This window comes from Paroedura picta, unplaced genomic scaffold (genome assembly GCF_049243985.1).
Source record: "Paroedura picta isolate Pp20150507F unplaced genomic scaffold, Ppicta_v3.0 Ppicta_v3_sca21, whole genome shotgun sequence".
NCBI lineage: Eukaryota > Metazoa > Chordata > Lepidosauria > Squamata > Gekkonidae > Paroedura > Paroedura picta.
In genome coordinates this window covers 2,170,394-2,187,583 of record NW_027518618.1, presented here as the reverse complement: position 1 = coordinate 2,187,583, position 17,190 = coordinate 2,170,394, and the positions used below count along the sequence as shown (strand labels likewise).

The 17,190-nt window shown below is 54.0% G+C and overlaps 1 protein-coding gene across 9 annotated transcripts in view; it reads right to left on the bottom strand.

Moving 5' to 3' along the window:
• Nucleotides 1-17,190, bottom strand: part of NPAS1 (neuronal PAS domain protein 1) — an 82,790-nt gene that overhangs the window by 60,518 nt on the left and 5,082 nt on the right. For 6 of the 9 annotated variants that reach the window (XM_077318694.1, XM_077318695.1, XM_077318692.1 and 3 more), the window contains 2 exons: nt 6,628-6,803; nt 5,482-5,720 (listed from right to left, as the gene is read on the bottom strand). In XM_077318694.1, the coding sequence (XP_077174809.1) occupies nt 5,482-5,720; nt 6,628-6,737 (349 nt within the window). In that variant the 5' untranslated portion in view covers nt 6,738-6,803. Of the gene's footprint in view, nt 1-5,481; nt 5,721-6,316; nt 6,499-6,627; nt 6,804-7,486; nt 7,582-9,015; nt 9,213-17,190 lie in introns of those variants that run through there. The other 3 variants (XM_077318697.1, XM_077318689.1, XM_077318693.1) reach the window with 3 other exon arrangements.

The window sequence follows — 17,190 nt, the reverse complement described above, 5'->3', positions numbered from 1 at the left end:
AGATCTGTTGCTTGTGTTCAGTTGTTGTTCACAAACACATAGGGGTTATAAAGGTGTGAAGGTCAGTGATTAATGATAGATGCTTTCCCAGTTGTGGAAAGAAGTACTTAAAAGAGACTTGTTGCTAGCCCCATCCGTCTCCACCCAAGCATGGAAGCATCCCCACAAGTGACAACCCTGCTGTGTTTGTTCTCCAGTCCAAAGACCAGAGAGTTTGATTCAAAACTACATGACAGACTGACTTGCATCACATTACAGTCCCACGGTCCTAAATGGAATGAAGAGGGCTATAGATATAAGAGCTGAATGAGGTTATAGTGAGATAAGAAACCCATATCCCTGTTGAGTCCTGGGGATTCCATTGTTTTGAGTGTTGTAATAATTTGCATCTCCGCAATCTCCCTTTCCTTGGCCTCCCTGCCCTGTGGCTGGCCCTGCAGAGGAACTGGCTGGCCCCTGGGTGAGACGGGAGGCTGGACTGGATGGGCCCTCCATTGCCTGACCCTGCAGGGCTCTTCCGATATTCATATACAGTACACACTCACTATGAATGTGGGGAAATTGTGAGCGGGCTGGCAGGACCCACAAGTGCTCCTTTCCCAGGGCCCATTCTTACATGGCAATGCCAATCAGCAATTTGGAGTCAGGACAGAATTCCCCCCCAGGCCTGATTGAGTTGGGGTCCTTGGAGGTTTTTGACCTTCCTTTGGCTACCGAGTAGGAATCATGGGAAGGGGGGAGGGAGTTATGTATTTCTCACATTGTCTAGGGGCTGAACTAGATGACACTCCCTATGTTTTATCCCCATGGCCCTCTCTGAGGCAGGCAATCCTGAGAGAAGAAGGAGAAGAGTTGGTTTTTATGCCCCACTTTTCACTACCAGAAGGAGTCTCAAAGCAATTTCCGATCGCCTTCCCTTCCCACAACAGGGACCTTGTAGGGTGGGAGAGGCTGAGAGAGCTCTGAGAGAACTGGACTTGCCTAAGGTCACCCAGCTAGATGCTGATGGAGAAGAAATGGGGAATCCAACCCCGTTCTCCAGATTAGAAACTGCTGCTCTTAACCACATGCTGGTGTAGAGACAGGAGAACTGGCCAGGGTCTCCTAGTCAGTGGGGACTTGACCATTAGGTCCCTCAAGTATTGATTAGACCAGGGGTAGTCAAGCTGCGGCCCTCCAGATGTCCATGGACTACAATTCCCAGGAGCCCCTGCCAGCGAATGCATGTGTAATCAGTTCTCCTCCTTTTGTACCAAACAACTGCTCAGTCTTGTCCCTGGGTCCATTTTATGTCCTGGGTCCATTTTGTATGTGAACAGCCAAAGGTCTTACCCCGATGTTTTTGCTTTCTGCTGACTAAGCTTCCAAACCGCGATTGGATCCGGGATTGCAAGGAAGGAACAAACCCTAGTTGGCTGGTGGTGCTGAAGAACCAAACTCTAGCCGGCCCCAAATCTGGAAATTAGTATCCCAACTTGCAGGAAGAGGGGTGCGTGAGCCTCAAAGCTCGGCCCCATGGCAGCAAGTCGCGGTTTGCTGTCATCTCTGGGGAAACAGAGGAACTGGGAGACCCAAGTTCAAATCCCCCCACATGTGTGATGGGAGCCTGCTGCCGCTCTCTCCGCCTAACCCCACCTCACAGGGTTGTTGTGCTGATAACAGAGCAGTGGCAAATGATATCATCTGCTTTGGGCACTAAGAAGAAGAAAGGTACTGTATAAACCAAGGGTAGACAAACTGCGGCCCTCCAGATGTCCATGGACTACAATTCCCATGAGCCCCTGCCAGCAAATGCTGGCAGGGGCTCATGGGAATCGTAGTCCATGGACATCTGGAGGGCTGCAGTTTGACTACCCTGGTATAAACAGATTCAACAGACCAGGGGTGGGCAAACTGTGGATCTCCAGATGTCCATTGACTACAATTCCCATGAGGCCCTGCTGGTCATTTGGAGAGCCACAGTTTGGCCACGTCTGTAATAGACGAATAAGCAAAATGCAAAGGGGGTCATTCCAGACCCAGAGGAGGAGGGGAGGGGCTCTTACTCAGCTGCCCTCCCCTTCCTGACGGCCTCACCTTCCTCCAACCTTGCGTGACTCAGGGAATAAAGGGAGAAATGGGAAAAATCCGTCTCCCGCCTCTGCTTGTCAAATTAGGGGCAATTTGAACAATTGGTTTCCCTCCAGATGTTTAATAAAACGCTGATTGATTAATCAACACGACCTTAATATTTTCTCCTGGCTCAGCCCCAGGAAAAAGAGGCTCTCGCTGGAAGGGGGGAGAAAAGAGGCTTCTAATTGTGCTAATGAGATTGATTAGGGAACTGGTCCCGGGGCAAAGATGGTAATTAGTACAGGGGAAATTGCTGGCCAGCGGTCTCCTCTGGAGGAGGAGGGGGGAAGGGGATCAAAGGTTCTGTTCTAGCAGGAAGCACTGCCAATGCTTAGCTCTGGTACGGAAATTCCTGCAATGCCAGTCTCAATTTTACCAAAAAAAAGTGAGAAGTCAGACATATTTTGATCCTTCCCTTCCTTCCACGGCATCGAGTTCTGTAATGAGGACTAGAAACTTGAGAGGACAATGAGCTACGTTGGGTCTCTGAGCTCACAACTCCGCTGGGCCGGGCTGCCAAGGTCTGGGGCTGGAGATCAGCCATCAGCACGGAAATCCATTCTGAAGAGGCAGGAGAAAGGATCCACTCCTCTCCCCCTCTCTTGATCCTTGCGAGAACCCTGTAAGTTAGGCTAGGCCAAGCAGGACATCAGGCTCAAGGCTTCCCTGTGAGCTCCAAAGGCCAGGAGGAACTTCAGCTGGAGAGACCATACCGGATTCTCGATGTTGGTATTGCCTACTCAGACTGTTGCACATCCCCTCCTGCCTGGTCCTTTTAACTGGAGATGCTGCCGGGGATTGAACCTGGGACATTCCTGCATGACAAGTAGAAGCTTTGCCCCTGAGCCACAAATCTACCCAACGGCCATCTCTTGTCACAACTGAGTTCCACAAATTAACGACAAACTGCGTAAAGGCACGCTTCCTTTCCCCCCCCCCCCCGGCTGTGATTGAACAGTCTGTTGCTGCACAATTCGTAATAAGCCTCTCTGTGAGGGCTGCCAACCCCCAGGCGGTGCCTGGAGCTCTCCCGCTATTAAAACTGATCTCTAGAGATCCCTTGTCTGGTGTCTGTTGTGGGGAGAGGAATGGGAAGGTGACTGTAAGCCGCTTTGAGCCTCCTTCGGGTAGGGAAAAGCGGCATATAAGAACCAACTCTTCTTCTTCTTCCCCTGGAGAAAACAGCTGCTTTGGAAACAGATCTTGAAAGTCTTATACCGGGGGTAGTCAAACTGCAGCCCTCCAGATGCCCATGGACTACAGTTCCCATGAGCCCCTGCCAGCGAATGCTGCAGTTTGACTTATACCAGGGGTAGTCAAACTGCGGCCCTCCAGATGCCCATGGACTACAATTCCCAGGAGCCCCCTGCCAGCGTTCGCTGGCAGGGGGCTCCTGGGAATTGTAGTCCATGGACATCTGGAGGGCCGCAGTTTGACTACCCCTGACTTATACTATGCTGAGGTCCGTCCCTCCCACAGGCCCCACCCCAAGAACCTCCAGGTGTTTTCCAACCCAAAGCTTTCAACCCTCCTCTCCAGCCGCTCATTCGCAATTCAAGTGGGTAGTCCTCACTGCAAAACACCAGCTTGTACGGACACCCCCAACACCCCCCTCCCGGCCAGCTAACGCAGGCATCTGAATTTCTGCCCACCCCCACCAATCCCGCCCTGTTCTGACCCCTCGGCCCCCCCCCAAGCGGCCCTCTATTTTTAAACGTCCCCCCACCCCAGCCCCGGAGGACGCAGCTGCAGGCACACAATGGAAAGGAAAACCCTGAACGACAACGATGCAGAAAGTTCTCAGCCACTTTCCCAAAAGCCGGTCATTAATAGAATCCGCAGATTTTGGCTCCTCTTCCAAGCTGGAGGGGGGGGGGACGAAGGATGGGGCAAACCCCCTTGCAAGACAGTCCTTTTCTCTGTGCTGGAATCTGGGGGGGGGGGGGATGGACCAGGCCTCGCCCCGCTTCCCGGCTCCCCCCCTCCCCAAACACAATAGGCAGATGTTTATCCCTATTTCGCGAAACACTCGTTATTGGGCTGATAATTACCCCGCGGGTAATGATAGTAATCAGAAATTGCTGCAAGCCTGTATTCTTCCAAGGCAGTTAATTTATTTAATTACACAGTTTTGGAGCGGCATTATTTAAATGGTGATTTATTGCATGGCTAATCAATGCTATTTTATCTGGGCGACTGCCGGTGCCTGTGTGTGCCTCGGGATGGAGCGGAGGCCGGGCCTTTTCCCGGGGAGGGGGCAGCAAGAGGGAGAAAGAAAGGACCAAAGTGGGGAGGGGGGGGGATAAAGAAGCGGGTGGGCACAAGATCTTTTAGGGAGGGTGTCCCTCCGAGGGCTTGAAAAAACGGGGAGGAAATCTGACTGCTTATACAGATTGAAGTGCACAGAAGTGTCGCTTTTATTCTCTCACGCTTTCAGAGAAGATTTCTTTGAAATTTGCCTTTTTCCCCCCTCCGCTTGGGTCTCCTCTACGTGTGGGTGGGTGTGGCTGGCCCCGCCTCCCACGGTGGCCATTTTGCAGCTACCCCCCCCCCCCCGGGAGAATTCCAGAGATCCACGCAGGCTCGAAAAGATTGGGGACCCGTCTGAGATCTGTCCCAACTTCCTGGCTGCTGGAAAAGGACTCCCCAGTTGCTGTGATTGTCACTGTACACACAGGATTGCAGATTTGCAAAAATATTTACCAAAAATGAAATTTCCTTTGAAAATCCAATTTAAAAAAAAATGTAACCCCCCAAACCCCAATTTTTTCCTCACTAGTGTAGTAGGGGGCCTGCTGAAGGCCAAGAGGAACAGGGTGGGGTGGGGGGTGTTCAAAGATTCACATTTCTTCCCGGCCCCTCCCCTCACCCAGGGCAGCAAGAGAAAGTATGCGAAAGCTGTTATTTCAATGCGACTGTCTGACAGACACCGGAGGAAGAATTCTGACTTCAGTGGTGCAAAATCTAGGCTGTTGTGACAAAATTTCAGCCTCTTTTAAAACAACAGCAGCCCAGGAGGTGTGACAGTGGGGTTCTTCTGCAGCCAGCCCCCTAAACCCCAGAATCATCATCATCATCATCATCATCATCATCATGCTTTTCTCACTGCTCAGACTCAAGGTGACTTCTCATACCATTTTCCCACCACGCTTAACTCTCACAACCACCCCCTTGTGAGGTAGGCTAGGCCAAGAGAACGTGCTGGGGCACGGTTACCAGCCAGACATCCACAGCCAAGTGTGGGATCTGAACCTGGCTGCCCCAGGGCCTAGCGGGGCGCCCTGACCACCACGCGCACCCTCCCACACAGCCGCCTCGAGCGCTCGTACTTCCGTGGCGTGCTCTGTGTCTGCACGGGGCCCCACTCACTTTTTGTGCCCGGGGAGGGCCCTTCTGCCCGTGGGGTCCAGGGCGGGTCTCCGTGACTGGCAAAATCTCTCATCTTGAGGTAACTGATGGTGAGCCGGACGATGGAGGCCTTGTCCAGCTGACTGGTGATGGCCCCGGGCAACGGCAGCATTTTGGCCAGCTCGTAGAACTCAAAGTTCTCCTTGCCCCGCCGAGAGCGGGCCGCGTTGCGGGATTTCTCCTTGCGCAGGGCCTGCAGGCTGGAGACACGGGCCAGGGGAGACAGGGGAGAAATCAGGTGTGGCAGAAACTTTATGTATTCATCGTACGGCGAAGTTACACACTGGAAGCACAGAATAATATAAAATAGGTAGCCAAGCAGGCACAATGGGTGTGCAGGGCGATTGGGCAATCCCCCTAAATACTCATAGGTCAGAGTGCAAAGAGCTCGGTCACATCTCCCTGGAAAGAACGATGCTCACATGCCTGCAACAGTTGGGAAATAGCTTGGCGGGCTGTGCTACGATCATAGTCAGGTTCTGAAGAACCAGCTCTTTATAGCCTGCTTTCCCAAAGCAGCTGAAAAACACCTTTCCCTTTCTCTCCCCACAACAGATATCCAGAGGTAGGTGTGGCTGAGAGAGCCCAAAGAGAACTGCTCTGCGCGAACAGCTCTAAGAGAACTGAGCTGATCACCCAAGGTCACTCAGCTGGCTGGATGTGGAGGAGGAGTGGGGAATCAAACTCTAGCCTGCTGCTGTTAACCACAAACACTCTCAACCCTCTGGGGGGGGTGAGGGATAGCAGTGGGGAGAAATCTCCCCGTAACCCGAAATTCAGACCTTCGGACACACACCTGAAGGCCGTGGGGATCTAACTGCTCTTCCCAGGGACATGGAGCTTGCAGGCAGTCTGTGTGCTTCAGCTATGTCAGCTCATTAACTCATCCAAATCAGCTCTTATTTTTGCCAGTCTGGGTGCAGCTCCATGCGCGCTGAAGAAGTACAACCATCAAGATTTGCCAAAATCTGGAAGTATCTGGGTGCAAAAGCCCAACGGGAGGGGGTTTGGAAAAGCTTCTCCCCTGCAGAGACCCTCCCCAGTCCAGTCATTCCACCCCCGCATGCATCCCCACCCTCTGGGAGGCCGGAGAGGGCGCCATCTTACCAGGGCATGGGCTGATTCTTCACCAACAAGCCCTGCAAGAAGTCCCACTCGACGCTGACGCACTTCACTTCGCTGCTGTAGAGAGCTGCCATTCTTGGCGCCGGAAGCATGCGACCCTGGGCCCGCCTCAGAGGGGTGGCGGATCACCGGCCGCCTTCAAAGAAGACCCCAGTCTCCTGCAAGGGGGAAAAGAGGCTCGTAAAGCTGGTCCTTGACTCCCTTGTTTCCGGCCCAATTCCCTTCTCTAAAGGAGCTCCTTCAAAACTGCCCTCAGAGAGCCCTCAGAGAGAACGCAGCTTTTCTCTGGCTCCCCTAAAAGAGCCACCATTCCCGGAAGATTCCCACTTGGAGGGAATGAGAGCAGAAGAGGGACAGCAAGGATCGGGATCATGGGGCAGGTCCAGGGCTAGGGCACCACACTTCCCCCCCAAGTCACCATTTTCCTGACCTCAGAATCCTAGAATCCTAGAGTTGGAAGGGACCTCCTGAGTCATCTAGTCCAACCCCCTGCATATGCAGGACACTCACAACCTCATCGCTCCTCCACTGTCACCTGCCACCCCCTTGAGCCTTCACAGAATCAGCCTCTCCGTCAGATGGCTCTCTAGCCTCTGTTTATCTTGCTTTCTGCCCTGTTTATCTTGCTTTCGGGGGGGGGGGATGCTGAAGTTGGAAAGGTGGGAGGGGGCCCTCACAACACACACATGCACCTGTCCTATCCCCAGTCAGACTCTTAGCCTCTCACGGCTGGTATTATCGAGTCAGGCCGAGGTCTTTCCCATCCCCTCCTCCTGCTCCTTTGAACTGGAGACGCCGGGGATTGAACCGGGGACCTTCCGCATACCACACACAAACCTACCATATATCAAATCAAACCATTTGTCCCTCCAAGTCAGTATTGGCTACTTGGCAGCACCTCTCCAGGGTCTCAGGCTGAGGTCTCTCCCATCCCCTCCTGCCTGGTCCTTTCAACGGGAGATTCCTTGGGTGATGCATTCTCTACTCCGAGTATTGTCTGCTCAAGCTGGCAGCTGCTCCCCAAAAAGGGAGAAGATGGGGGACATCTCCCTGGTGCAGTGGTCCCACCGCTGTACCCCTCCAGCCCCTGACCTTGAGGCCAGAGGGCACGTGGTGTGCTCATTATGGATGTGCCGATTCTGCGCTTGCAAAAAGTCCTTTCCCATCCCCTCCTGCCTGGTCCTTTTAACCGGAGAAGCCGGGAACTGAGCCCGGGACCCTCTACGTGCCCTGCGGATGCTCCGACCCTGACCCACAGTCCTCCCCCCCAAGACGCACAACATTTTTGCAATACATCCACAACGCTGTCCATTCGCTAGAACAGGTGAGGTGGCTCTCTTGGCAGGGGAATACCCACAAACTGGATTGCCCGAGGCGCTCTGTGGGGGAGGGAGACCTCACAGGCAGCTGGAGGCCTTTCAGCTCCCAGACGGTGCTCTCTTTGGTCTGACAAGGGGGGCAGTGGGAGGGGAGCGCATCCGTCACCTGCACCCCCTCCCCAGACCCTTCTGCAGGCCGTGCAGCTTCTCTCATCTTTCACACCCAATGCCCTGCGGCCAATTTCAAATTCCCCTGAGCAGAAGTCAGAAGAAGCCGGGGTACAAAAGAGGCCAGAGAGCCAAGCAGGACCCCCCCCCCCCCGCCCGCCCGCCCCAGCAGGTATCACCGCCCTGGACCCCAGGCATCTCCACCCCGACTGAGGAAGCCACGACAATCCCACACCCTTTCATGCACCCCGAAGGACACACTTCCAATTTGCTTTCGATGCCTTTTGCAGCCAGATTTCACTCCCGCTCACAAAGTGTGGCTGAACAGGATAAAAAAGGGATGGGGATGCCCTGCTGCCATTTGAACCCAGGCTCAGCCCTAGAATCCTTCATGCCGGAGGAGGGAAGGAAGGAAGGAAGGAAAATATACCCCCCCTCTCTTTCTCTCTCTTTCTCTTTCTCTCTCTCTCTCTCTCTCTTGCCGCCTCCCCCCCACCCCCCAGCACTTGAGTCTGGAAGGCCGGTTGCAAGAGGTCAGGTGATCGGTAGCTGGAAGAGCCCGTGCGCTGGAAGGCCGGCAGAAGCTGTGACTGAGATGCGCCAGGTCAGGTTTGCACATGGCAAAGAGCAGGTTTAATAAGGGCCCGGCCAAAGCCTTCTGAGCAAACAAATGTCAATGCAGGTGGCAGGCAGGACATAGGAGGGGAGGGGAGGGGAGGGGAGGGGAGGGGGCTTCATTCACGCTCCACGCCCTTCAAGCCTTCCGCCTGCTCCTCCTCTTTCTGCCAGAATCTCTCCCGCTGGGCTCTCGCTGAGCTCCACAACATCACGCTGCGAGGGAGGAATTCGAGCTCTGTGCATATGAACTCATTTTCCAATTTACCCTTTTAAAAATCAGCATCCAAGTTTCCAGTCCCTAAGACACCAGCTTGGACCCATGGATGGGTCGAGGGCAGCTGTGCAGCCAAGGGGGTGACCAGTGACCAGCATTCAATGCGTTGTGATTCTGGGGAGCTAAAAAGGATAAAGCAACCTTAGTGGGTCATTTCTACACTCTCTCCTGCAGACTTCTCCTAACCTCAGAAGGGCCTTCCTACCGGTGCCTACGGTCGCTTCAAATGAAACCGACAAGTTGCGTTCAAAGGACGCAAAATAGAGGCACGGCTGACGGAAGATTTATGCCCCCTGAAGAGGGTCCCTGGAGGCTGTGAATCAAACGGCCTTTGCCACCAGCTCTCCATCGGCTCCACATCATCCAGAAGAATTGTTCCGATCCGATTCACGTGCGGCTGAACACCTCCCGGCCCTTCTTAGCATCCAGGGGAGCCCTTTGCAAACAGGCTGTGACTTGTTTGTCAAACGCTTTGCAGATGAAACCTCCCGCATCCACTTTGGATCCTGCTCTCACAGCGACCTCCCGCCAGAGCTGGCCCCTGCCACTCTATTCAGGTCTTGGCGTGGCCGTGACCCTCGCGTGGCTGGGCCAGTCACCCAAGCCACCTGACCTTTGCCTCCCTGGCTCGGTGGCGGATGCTCCAAGAAAGGGCCCAGGGGAGGGCGTCTCATAAAGAAGCCAGGCCTGGAAAATGCCATCCCTGGATCTCCTGCCAGGACTGCAGGGTCCTCCCAGGTTAGTCCTCGGCTGGGAGACACCAAGGAAGTCCAGGGTTGCCACGCAGGGCCTATGAATTTCTCTTGCCATGAAGATCCCTTGAGGGGCCGCCCAGAATTCGGGTGAAACTTTCCATCTGCTCTCCACCACCAAATCTTCTCCAACTGAGAAATTATAAGATGACACTGAATCCCCCAGTAGAAAAGAGCCAGGTTCCAAGACCACCTTCTTATGAAATGAGTGGCAGGAGAGGAGCTTTTGAGTCACCGGTCACTTCTTCACATAAAACACCCAGGTCAGGGATGATGTCCCTTTGGATCACACAAACACAGCCCACCAAAGGTCTGTCTTCTCAGACTCTGCAGAGTCTCAGGCAGAAATCTTCCCCATCTCCTCCTGCCTGCTCCTTTTAACTGGAGATGCCGGGGATTGAACCTGGGACCTTCTGCAGGCCAAGCAGAGATTCTTCCTTAGAGTTACAGCCCCACTTCACAGCTCTCCTGGGTCTCAGGCAGAGGTCTCTCCCACCCTCTCCTGCCTGGTCCTTTTGACTGAAGATGGTGGAGATTGAAATGGGACCTTCTGCATGCCAAGCAGAGGCTCGGCCAATTATTATTATTATTATTATTATTATTATTATTATTAGATTTGTTACTCGCCTCTCCCCGGAGGCTAGAGGCGAGTTACAGCAGATGAAACCCCCGATAAAAACCCCATACAATAAAAGCACAAAATACATAAACATAATTAACACAGTCAACCAAGATGCGGCAAAAACATGTTAAGCCTAACTAATCCACCCCTGGTACCCATCCTTTGGGGGGGGAGAGATAAGGGTGAGACACGGACCCCTCCCCAATCCTCTCGTCAGCCAAAGCATCCTTTGGGGAAAACTGGGAGGTGGAGATCTCTGCTCCCCTCGGAGATTTCAGTCCCACCTGCAGAGGGTATGTTTTGTGGGCTCGGAGGCCCCAGCTCAGCTCCGCAAGGAGAGTCCTGAGGAATGCCTGCCTGCCTGCCCGCCTGCCTGCCTGCCACGGGGTCAAATCCAATGCCTCTGACCTCTTTGGAAGGCTCGACATGTGGCGCTCTCAGCACCCAGAGGAAACTGCAAGGCCAGGGGTCGGCAGGCCCACTGAACAGGCTGGACGAAGGACAAAAACCGTGATGCTCAGTGAGGATAAGGACGGGAGGGGGGGGGGAATGGCCACAGGGGGCTCCCTGCAGGCTATGCGATGCATGAGGGCTCTACCTCCCTCCTGGAAGCAGCTCCTGCATTCTCAGGCAGCCGGCTGGGAGGGCCTCACCCTGCTTCATCCAGACCCCCAGCGGAACCCTCTCTTCTCCTCAATTACACTTTGGTCACATTTTCCTGGGCTCCAAGATCACTGCAGGTGGGGACTGCAGCAAAGAAATTAAAAGACGCTTGCTCCTGGGGAGGAAAGCTATGGCAAATCTAGACAGCATCCTAAAAAGCAGAGACATCACCCTGCCAACAAAAGTGCGTTTAGTCAAGGCTATGGTATTCCCAGTTGCAATGTATGGCTGCGAAAGTTGGACCATAAGGAAGGCCAAGCATCAAAGAATTGAGGCTTTTGAACTCTGGTGCTGGAGAAGACTCTTGCGAGTCCCTTGGACTGCAAGGCGAACAAACCGGTCAGTCCTAGAGGAGATCAGCCCTGACTGCTCCTTAGAAGGCCAGATCCTGAAGATGAAACTCAAATACTTTGGCCACCTCATGAGAAGGAAGGACTCCCTGGAGAACAGTCTAATGCTGGGAGCGATCGAGGGCAAAAGAAGAAGGGGACGACAGAGAATGAGGTGGCTGGATGGAGCCACTGAAGCAGTCGGTGCAAACTTAAATGGACTCCGGGGAATGGTGGAGGACAGGAAGGCCTGGAGGATCATTGTCCGTGGGGTCGCGATGGGTCAGTCACCACTTCGCACCTAACAACAACAACAACAACAAGGCTGGACTGCTGCCACATGTTGTATGTGGGACTCCCCTTGAAGACTGGTTGCAAATGGCTGTTGGCCAAAAATATTCCGACAGGATCCTGGACTGGTATAGGGGCTATACTGAACCCAGAAAGTTGTTTCCGGATTCGGCTGAGGTACCGACCTTGTCCTTTAAATTGAGGGAGACCATGTAACCCACTTCATGCATCGAGGCCTTCAACATGCAGACCTGCCCTGTTAAGGGTCGGACCATTCACTTCCCGGGCTCAGATAAGGCCCGGCTCCCCTCACCTGTCATTTGAACTGGGAGATGTCAGGGAACTCTGCACACAGCACTGGTGCCCAGCCGATTTCTCAGTTTCTATGCGCATGGCAGCGCTGTAGGAATGGCCACAAGACTCTGAGTCTTATCAGAGGTGGTGCTCGTCCTGTTGGATCTCCTGCTCTGAGGATGTTTCTTGGCTTCCCTGGTGTCTTTCTGAGAGTTTGACCTCAGTGGTCAGGGAAGCAATTCAGTGTCAGGAACACCCAACAGCAGCTGAAGTACAATCTTGGCCAGAGGGGCATGTGCACATAACATTGGCAACAAGGCTCTCTATGCCCCACGCAGCAACTGATAAGGGCCAGACGCCCCCCTCCCTCTTTGGTCACAGCCAGCAATTTTCTCCAGAAAAATCACTTTACTGGTGGCCACCAACGTACAGCATGTCGCTCGGAGAGATTGTGAAATTTTTTCACAGTCAGAGTAGTTCAGCAGTGGAATATGCTGCCTAAGCAAAGGTTGGATACACACTTTTCTTGGATGCTTTAGGATGCTTTGGGCTGATCCTGCGTTGAGCAGGGGGTGGACTAGATGGCCTCTATGGCCCCTCCCAACTCTATGAATCTGTGATTCTGAGTTCTACCAATCAGCAGGCCGGAAGGCAACATGAAATGTTCAAAAACAGAAGCCATAGAACCCCACTAAGACGACTGACGGTTGTGTGCAATTCTTTTGAGTCCTCCAGAATTCCACCTTCGGTTAGACGTCACATGTGGACGGGTAGGTGCGCTCAGAGGTATTTTGGAGAAATGCCCCATGCAAAGATCCCTCTCAGCATCTGAGTGGGACAGAGAAGGGGAGAAAGACTACTCACTCCTGGGGTGAGACATGCAGCTCTCCCTCCTTCTTTAGCAGAAGCTCTGTACAAAAAAAGAAAGCCCAATTTCTAACCCAAGAGGAGGAAGAAAGACGAGAAGGCACAGGCCGAAAACTCCACCAAGGCAGCACTGAGAATCTGAGCGCACAAACACAGAAATAGAAGAGTCTCGCTAAAATGCCACTAATTGCACAAAAATATTAGCATAAACTATGACACAAATGTGGCTCAATTATCCCCGACTCCCTTGCCGGAGTTATAATTAAAATCTCAGAGCAAATCCAGAGGAAGAAACCGTCCTGGAAAAAAACAACAAAAATCACTCAAATTTCCATCAAGTTCTTTGCAACAGCACAGAAAAGAGCTGGGAGGTGCGAATTCAAATCTCAGCCAGATTGGGAGCAGCCTTGGAAAAGTCAATCTTCGTTTCCCGTCTATAGCAGAGAAGAAAGCCGGGCTCCACGATGATCACAACAGAAAGCTTTTATCATTATTTAGATATCCACACACAGACCAATAGACGATAGACAGATATTTTAAACATGTTGAGGTCATCTTTCTACCCGCTAAGGGGTAGTCAAACTGCGGCCCTCCAGATGTCCATGGACTACAATTTCCTTGAGCCCCTGCCAGCGTTCGCTGGCAGGGGCTCATGGGAATTGTAGTCCATGGACATCTGGAGGGCCGCAGTTTGACTACCCCTGCGCTAAGGGTTCCCATTCTGGTGAGTATAAAAACATTACAGCATGAATGAAACTTGGGATCCCTATTTCCAAATTCCTTCCCCTCTGAAAGAATGTCAGGGTTTGAGGCTGGAGCGGTGTTGAGGAGCAGAGACAATTGATCCCATGCAATAGGGCACCTCTGAGCATATGCAGAGTGTGCCATTTTCCAAAAAGATGAGGAACTAACATGCCTCAACCATCAGTTTCTCAGACCAGGGAGAGCGACTGTAATCTGGTGGCCCATCCAGTGACCTTGGTGCTCTCTCTCTCTCAGCCTAGCCTACCTCACTGGAGTGTTGTGAGCAGAAAAGGAGGAGCAGCAGAGGAGCAAGCTCCTTGGAGGGAAGGTACGAAAACAATTTGATAGATCTGGGATGGCCAAACTGTAGCTCTCCAGATGTCAATGGACTACAATTGCCATGAGCCCCTGCCAGCATATGGCAGAGGCTTATGGAAATGGTAGTCCATGGTCATCTGGAGAGTTATAGTTTGGCCACTCCTGTGATAGATGGACAGGAAGAGATGGCAGCGATACCTGGCAGGCAGAATTCCTACAGAGAAACAGGCCAGAGGAAAAGCCCTGCCAAGAACCCCCCCCCTTTCAAAACGGTTCCCAAACTGAATCCATAATTGATTTCTCAGCTCTTCAATGCTGAGACATCCTTGGCCATTGCTACACTCGGCATGTGACCATGATTGGCTGCTGCTTCCCAGGTCGCCCTTGAGCTATCCCTAGTTGACTGTCCTCTGTCTCAATAAGGGGAGTACGTTTAACACAGCCCACACTGGCTCCATCATCAGGGGGCCATGCCCATACCCCCAAGCCCTACACCCAGGGGGGCAGCCACTGTTCACACTTGTTCACCCCAAACGTTGGCACAAATGCTCATGTGGGCCAGGAGGAAGGCAAGATATGAACATAAGAGCAGTGAGGATTCATCTGGTCCCAGATCTTGTCTCAGTCAGTGGCCAATATATTTACTAAAAGTTCCCCTGGTGAACCAGCCACAGGGCAGGGAGGCTGAGGCCTTCCTAAGGACATCAGGGGAGCCCTGCTGGGTCAGACCAGGGAGGGCCCATCCAGTCCAGCCTCCTGTCTCACCCAGGGGCCAGCCAGTTCCTCTGCAGGGCCAGCCGCAGGGCAGAGAGGCCGAGGCCTTCCTAAGGACATCAGGGGAGCCCTGCTGGGTCAAACCAGAGAGGGCCCATCCAGTCCAGCCTCCTGTCTCACCCAGGGGCCAGCCAGTTCCTCTGCAGGGCCAGCCACAGGGCAGGGAGGCCGAGGCCTTCCTAAGGAAATCAGGGGAGCCCTGCTGGGTCAGACCAGGGAGGGCCCATCCAGTCCAGCCTCCTGTCTCACCCAGGGGCCAGCCAGTTCCTCTGCAGGGCCAGCCGCAGGGCAGAGAGGCCGAGGCCTTCCTAAGGACATCAGGGGAGCCCTGCTGGGTCAAACCAGAGAGGGCCCATCCAGTCCAGCCTCCTGTCTCACCCAGGGGCCAGCCAGTTCCTCTGCAGGGCCAGCCGCAGGGCAGAGAGGCCGAGGCCTTCCTAAGGACATCAGGGGAGCCCTGCTGGGTCAAACCAGAGAGGGCCCATCCAGTCCAGCCTCCCGTCTCACCCAGGGGCCAGCCAGTTCCTCTGGAGGGCAGCCACAGGGCAGGGAGGCCGAGGCCTTCCTAAGGACATCAGGGGAGCCCTGCTGGGTCAGACCAGGGGTCCCTCCAGTCCAGCCTCCCGTCTCACCCAGGGGCCAGCCAGTTCCTCTGGAGGGCCAGCCACAGGGCAGGGAGGCCGAGGCCTTCCTAAGGAAATCAGGGGAGCCCTGCTGGGTCAGACCAGGGAGGGCCCATCCAGTCCAGCCTCCTGTCTCACCCAGGGGCCAGCCAGTTCCTCTGGAGGGCCAGCCACAGGGCAGGGAGGCCGAGGCCTTCCTAAGGACATCAGGAGAGCCCTGCTGGGTCAGACCAGGAAGGGCCCATCCAGTCCAGCCTCCCGTCTCACCCAGGGGCCAGCCAGTTCCTCTGGAGGGCCAGCCACAGGGCAGGGAGGCCGAGGCCTTCCTAAGGACATCAGGGGAGCCCTGCTGGGTCAGACCAGGGAGGGCCCATCCAGTCCAGCCTCCCGTCTCACCCAGGGGCCAGCCAGTTCCTATGCAGGGCCAGCCACAGGGCAGGGAGGCCGAGGCCTTCCTAAGGACATCAGGGGAGCTCTGCTGGGTCAGACCAGGGAGGGCCCATCCAGTCCAGCCTCCCGTCTCACCCAGGGGCCAGCCAGTTCCTATGCAGGGCCAGCCACAGGGCAGGGAGGCCGAGGCCTTCCTAAGGACATCAGGAGAGCCCTGCTGGGTCAGACCAGGGAGGGCCCATCCCGTCCAGCCTCCCGTCTCACCCAGGGGCCAGCCAGTTCCTCTGCAGGGCCAGCCACAGAGCAGAGAGTCCGAGGCCTTTCCCTGACTCTGGGATTCAAAGGCCTGAATTCCCCTCAGGCACCATGGCTAGCAGCCACTGAAAGGTTTATCCTCCAGGAATCTTGTTAATCTCCTTCTCAGGCTGTGTCTTCCTGTGGCCATCACAACATCTTCTGGCAGCGAATTCCACATGTTATTCCCTCTCTGTGTAAAGCAGTATTTCCTTTTGTCTGTCCTGAGCCTTCTGCCCATGAACTTCACTGGATGCCCTGAATTCCTAGTCTTTGGGAACAAGGAGCACAGTTTCTTTGTTAGCTCTATTCTCCCTGTGCATCATCATCATTTTATAAATCTCTCTCCTTTATAACCTGAAAGGACCCAGACTTCCCAACATTTCCTGCGGTTGTCCTTCTCCTGACTTCTGTAGGCTAGAAAAACCGGTATCATATTTTGGGGGAACCAAGCTCCAAAGGCCTACCAACCAAACTCCAACTACAATCAAGAAAGTTATACTCTCGGATCTTTTCCTAAATGTTCAACAGGTGGGGTGTTGTATTTTTTTGGGGGGGGGGAGGAGATATTCTCTTTTCCTGCTGACTCTCTGGCACAGAGAGAACGGAAAGAAAAATTCCCTGTGAGGTGAGTGTGACTGAGAGAGCTCTGAGAGAACTGCTCTGCAACAGCTTGTAACAAGACTGTGACCAGCCCAAGATCACCCAGCTGACTGCACGTGGAGGAGTGGGGAATCAAACCTGGCTTATCAGATCAGAAGCTGCTGCTCTTAGCCACGACACCACGCTGGCTCGTCCATGGAGCTCTGATGTTAGGAAAACTGGAGGGAACGTCTGAGTTCAAAGGGAGGGTTAATACTCGTTTTTTTTGGGGGGGGGGACAAACCACAGTAGAGGGGGGGAAGTCCTCAGCATGAAGAACTCCCTGGCAGAGCATTGGATCAGCACGCAGCGCTTCCTGGGTTCAATCTCACATATTTCCCATCGAAGACCCCAGAGAGGGGACCGCCAGAGCAGACAAACCCTGGCCTAGAAAGGCCAAAGACCCACCTCCCCTTAGCCACATTTAAAGCCGGCTTACAGGCTGCCCCCTGGAGATACCGACTCAGTGGCCAATGGGATGGATCCCTCGTCTGCCCCCCCCCCCGTGCATTTTGACCTCGTCCCCCTCCAAGAGGCTCCATGCAGCAGATGCAGCTGGAGGT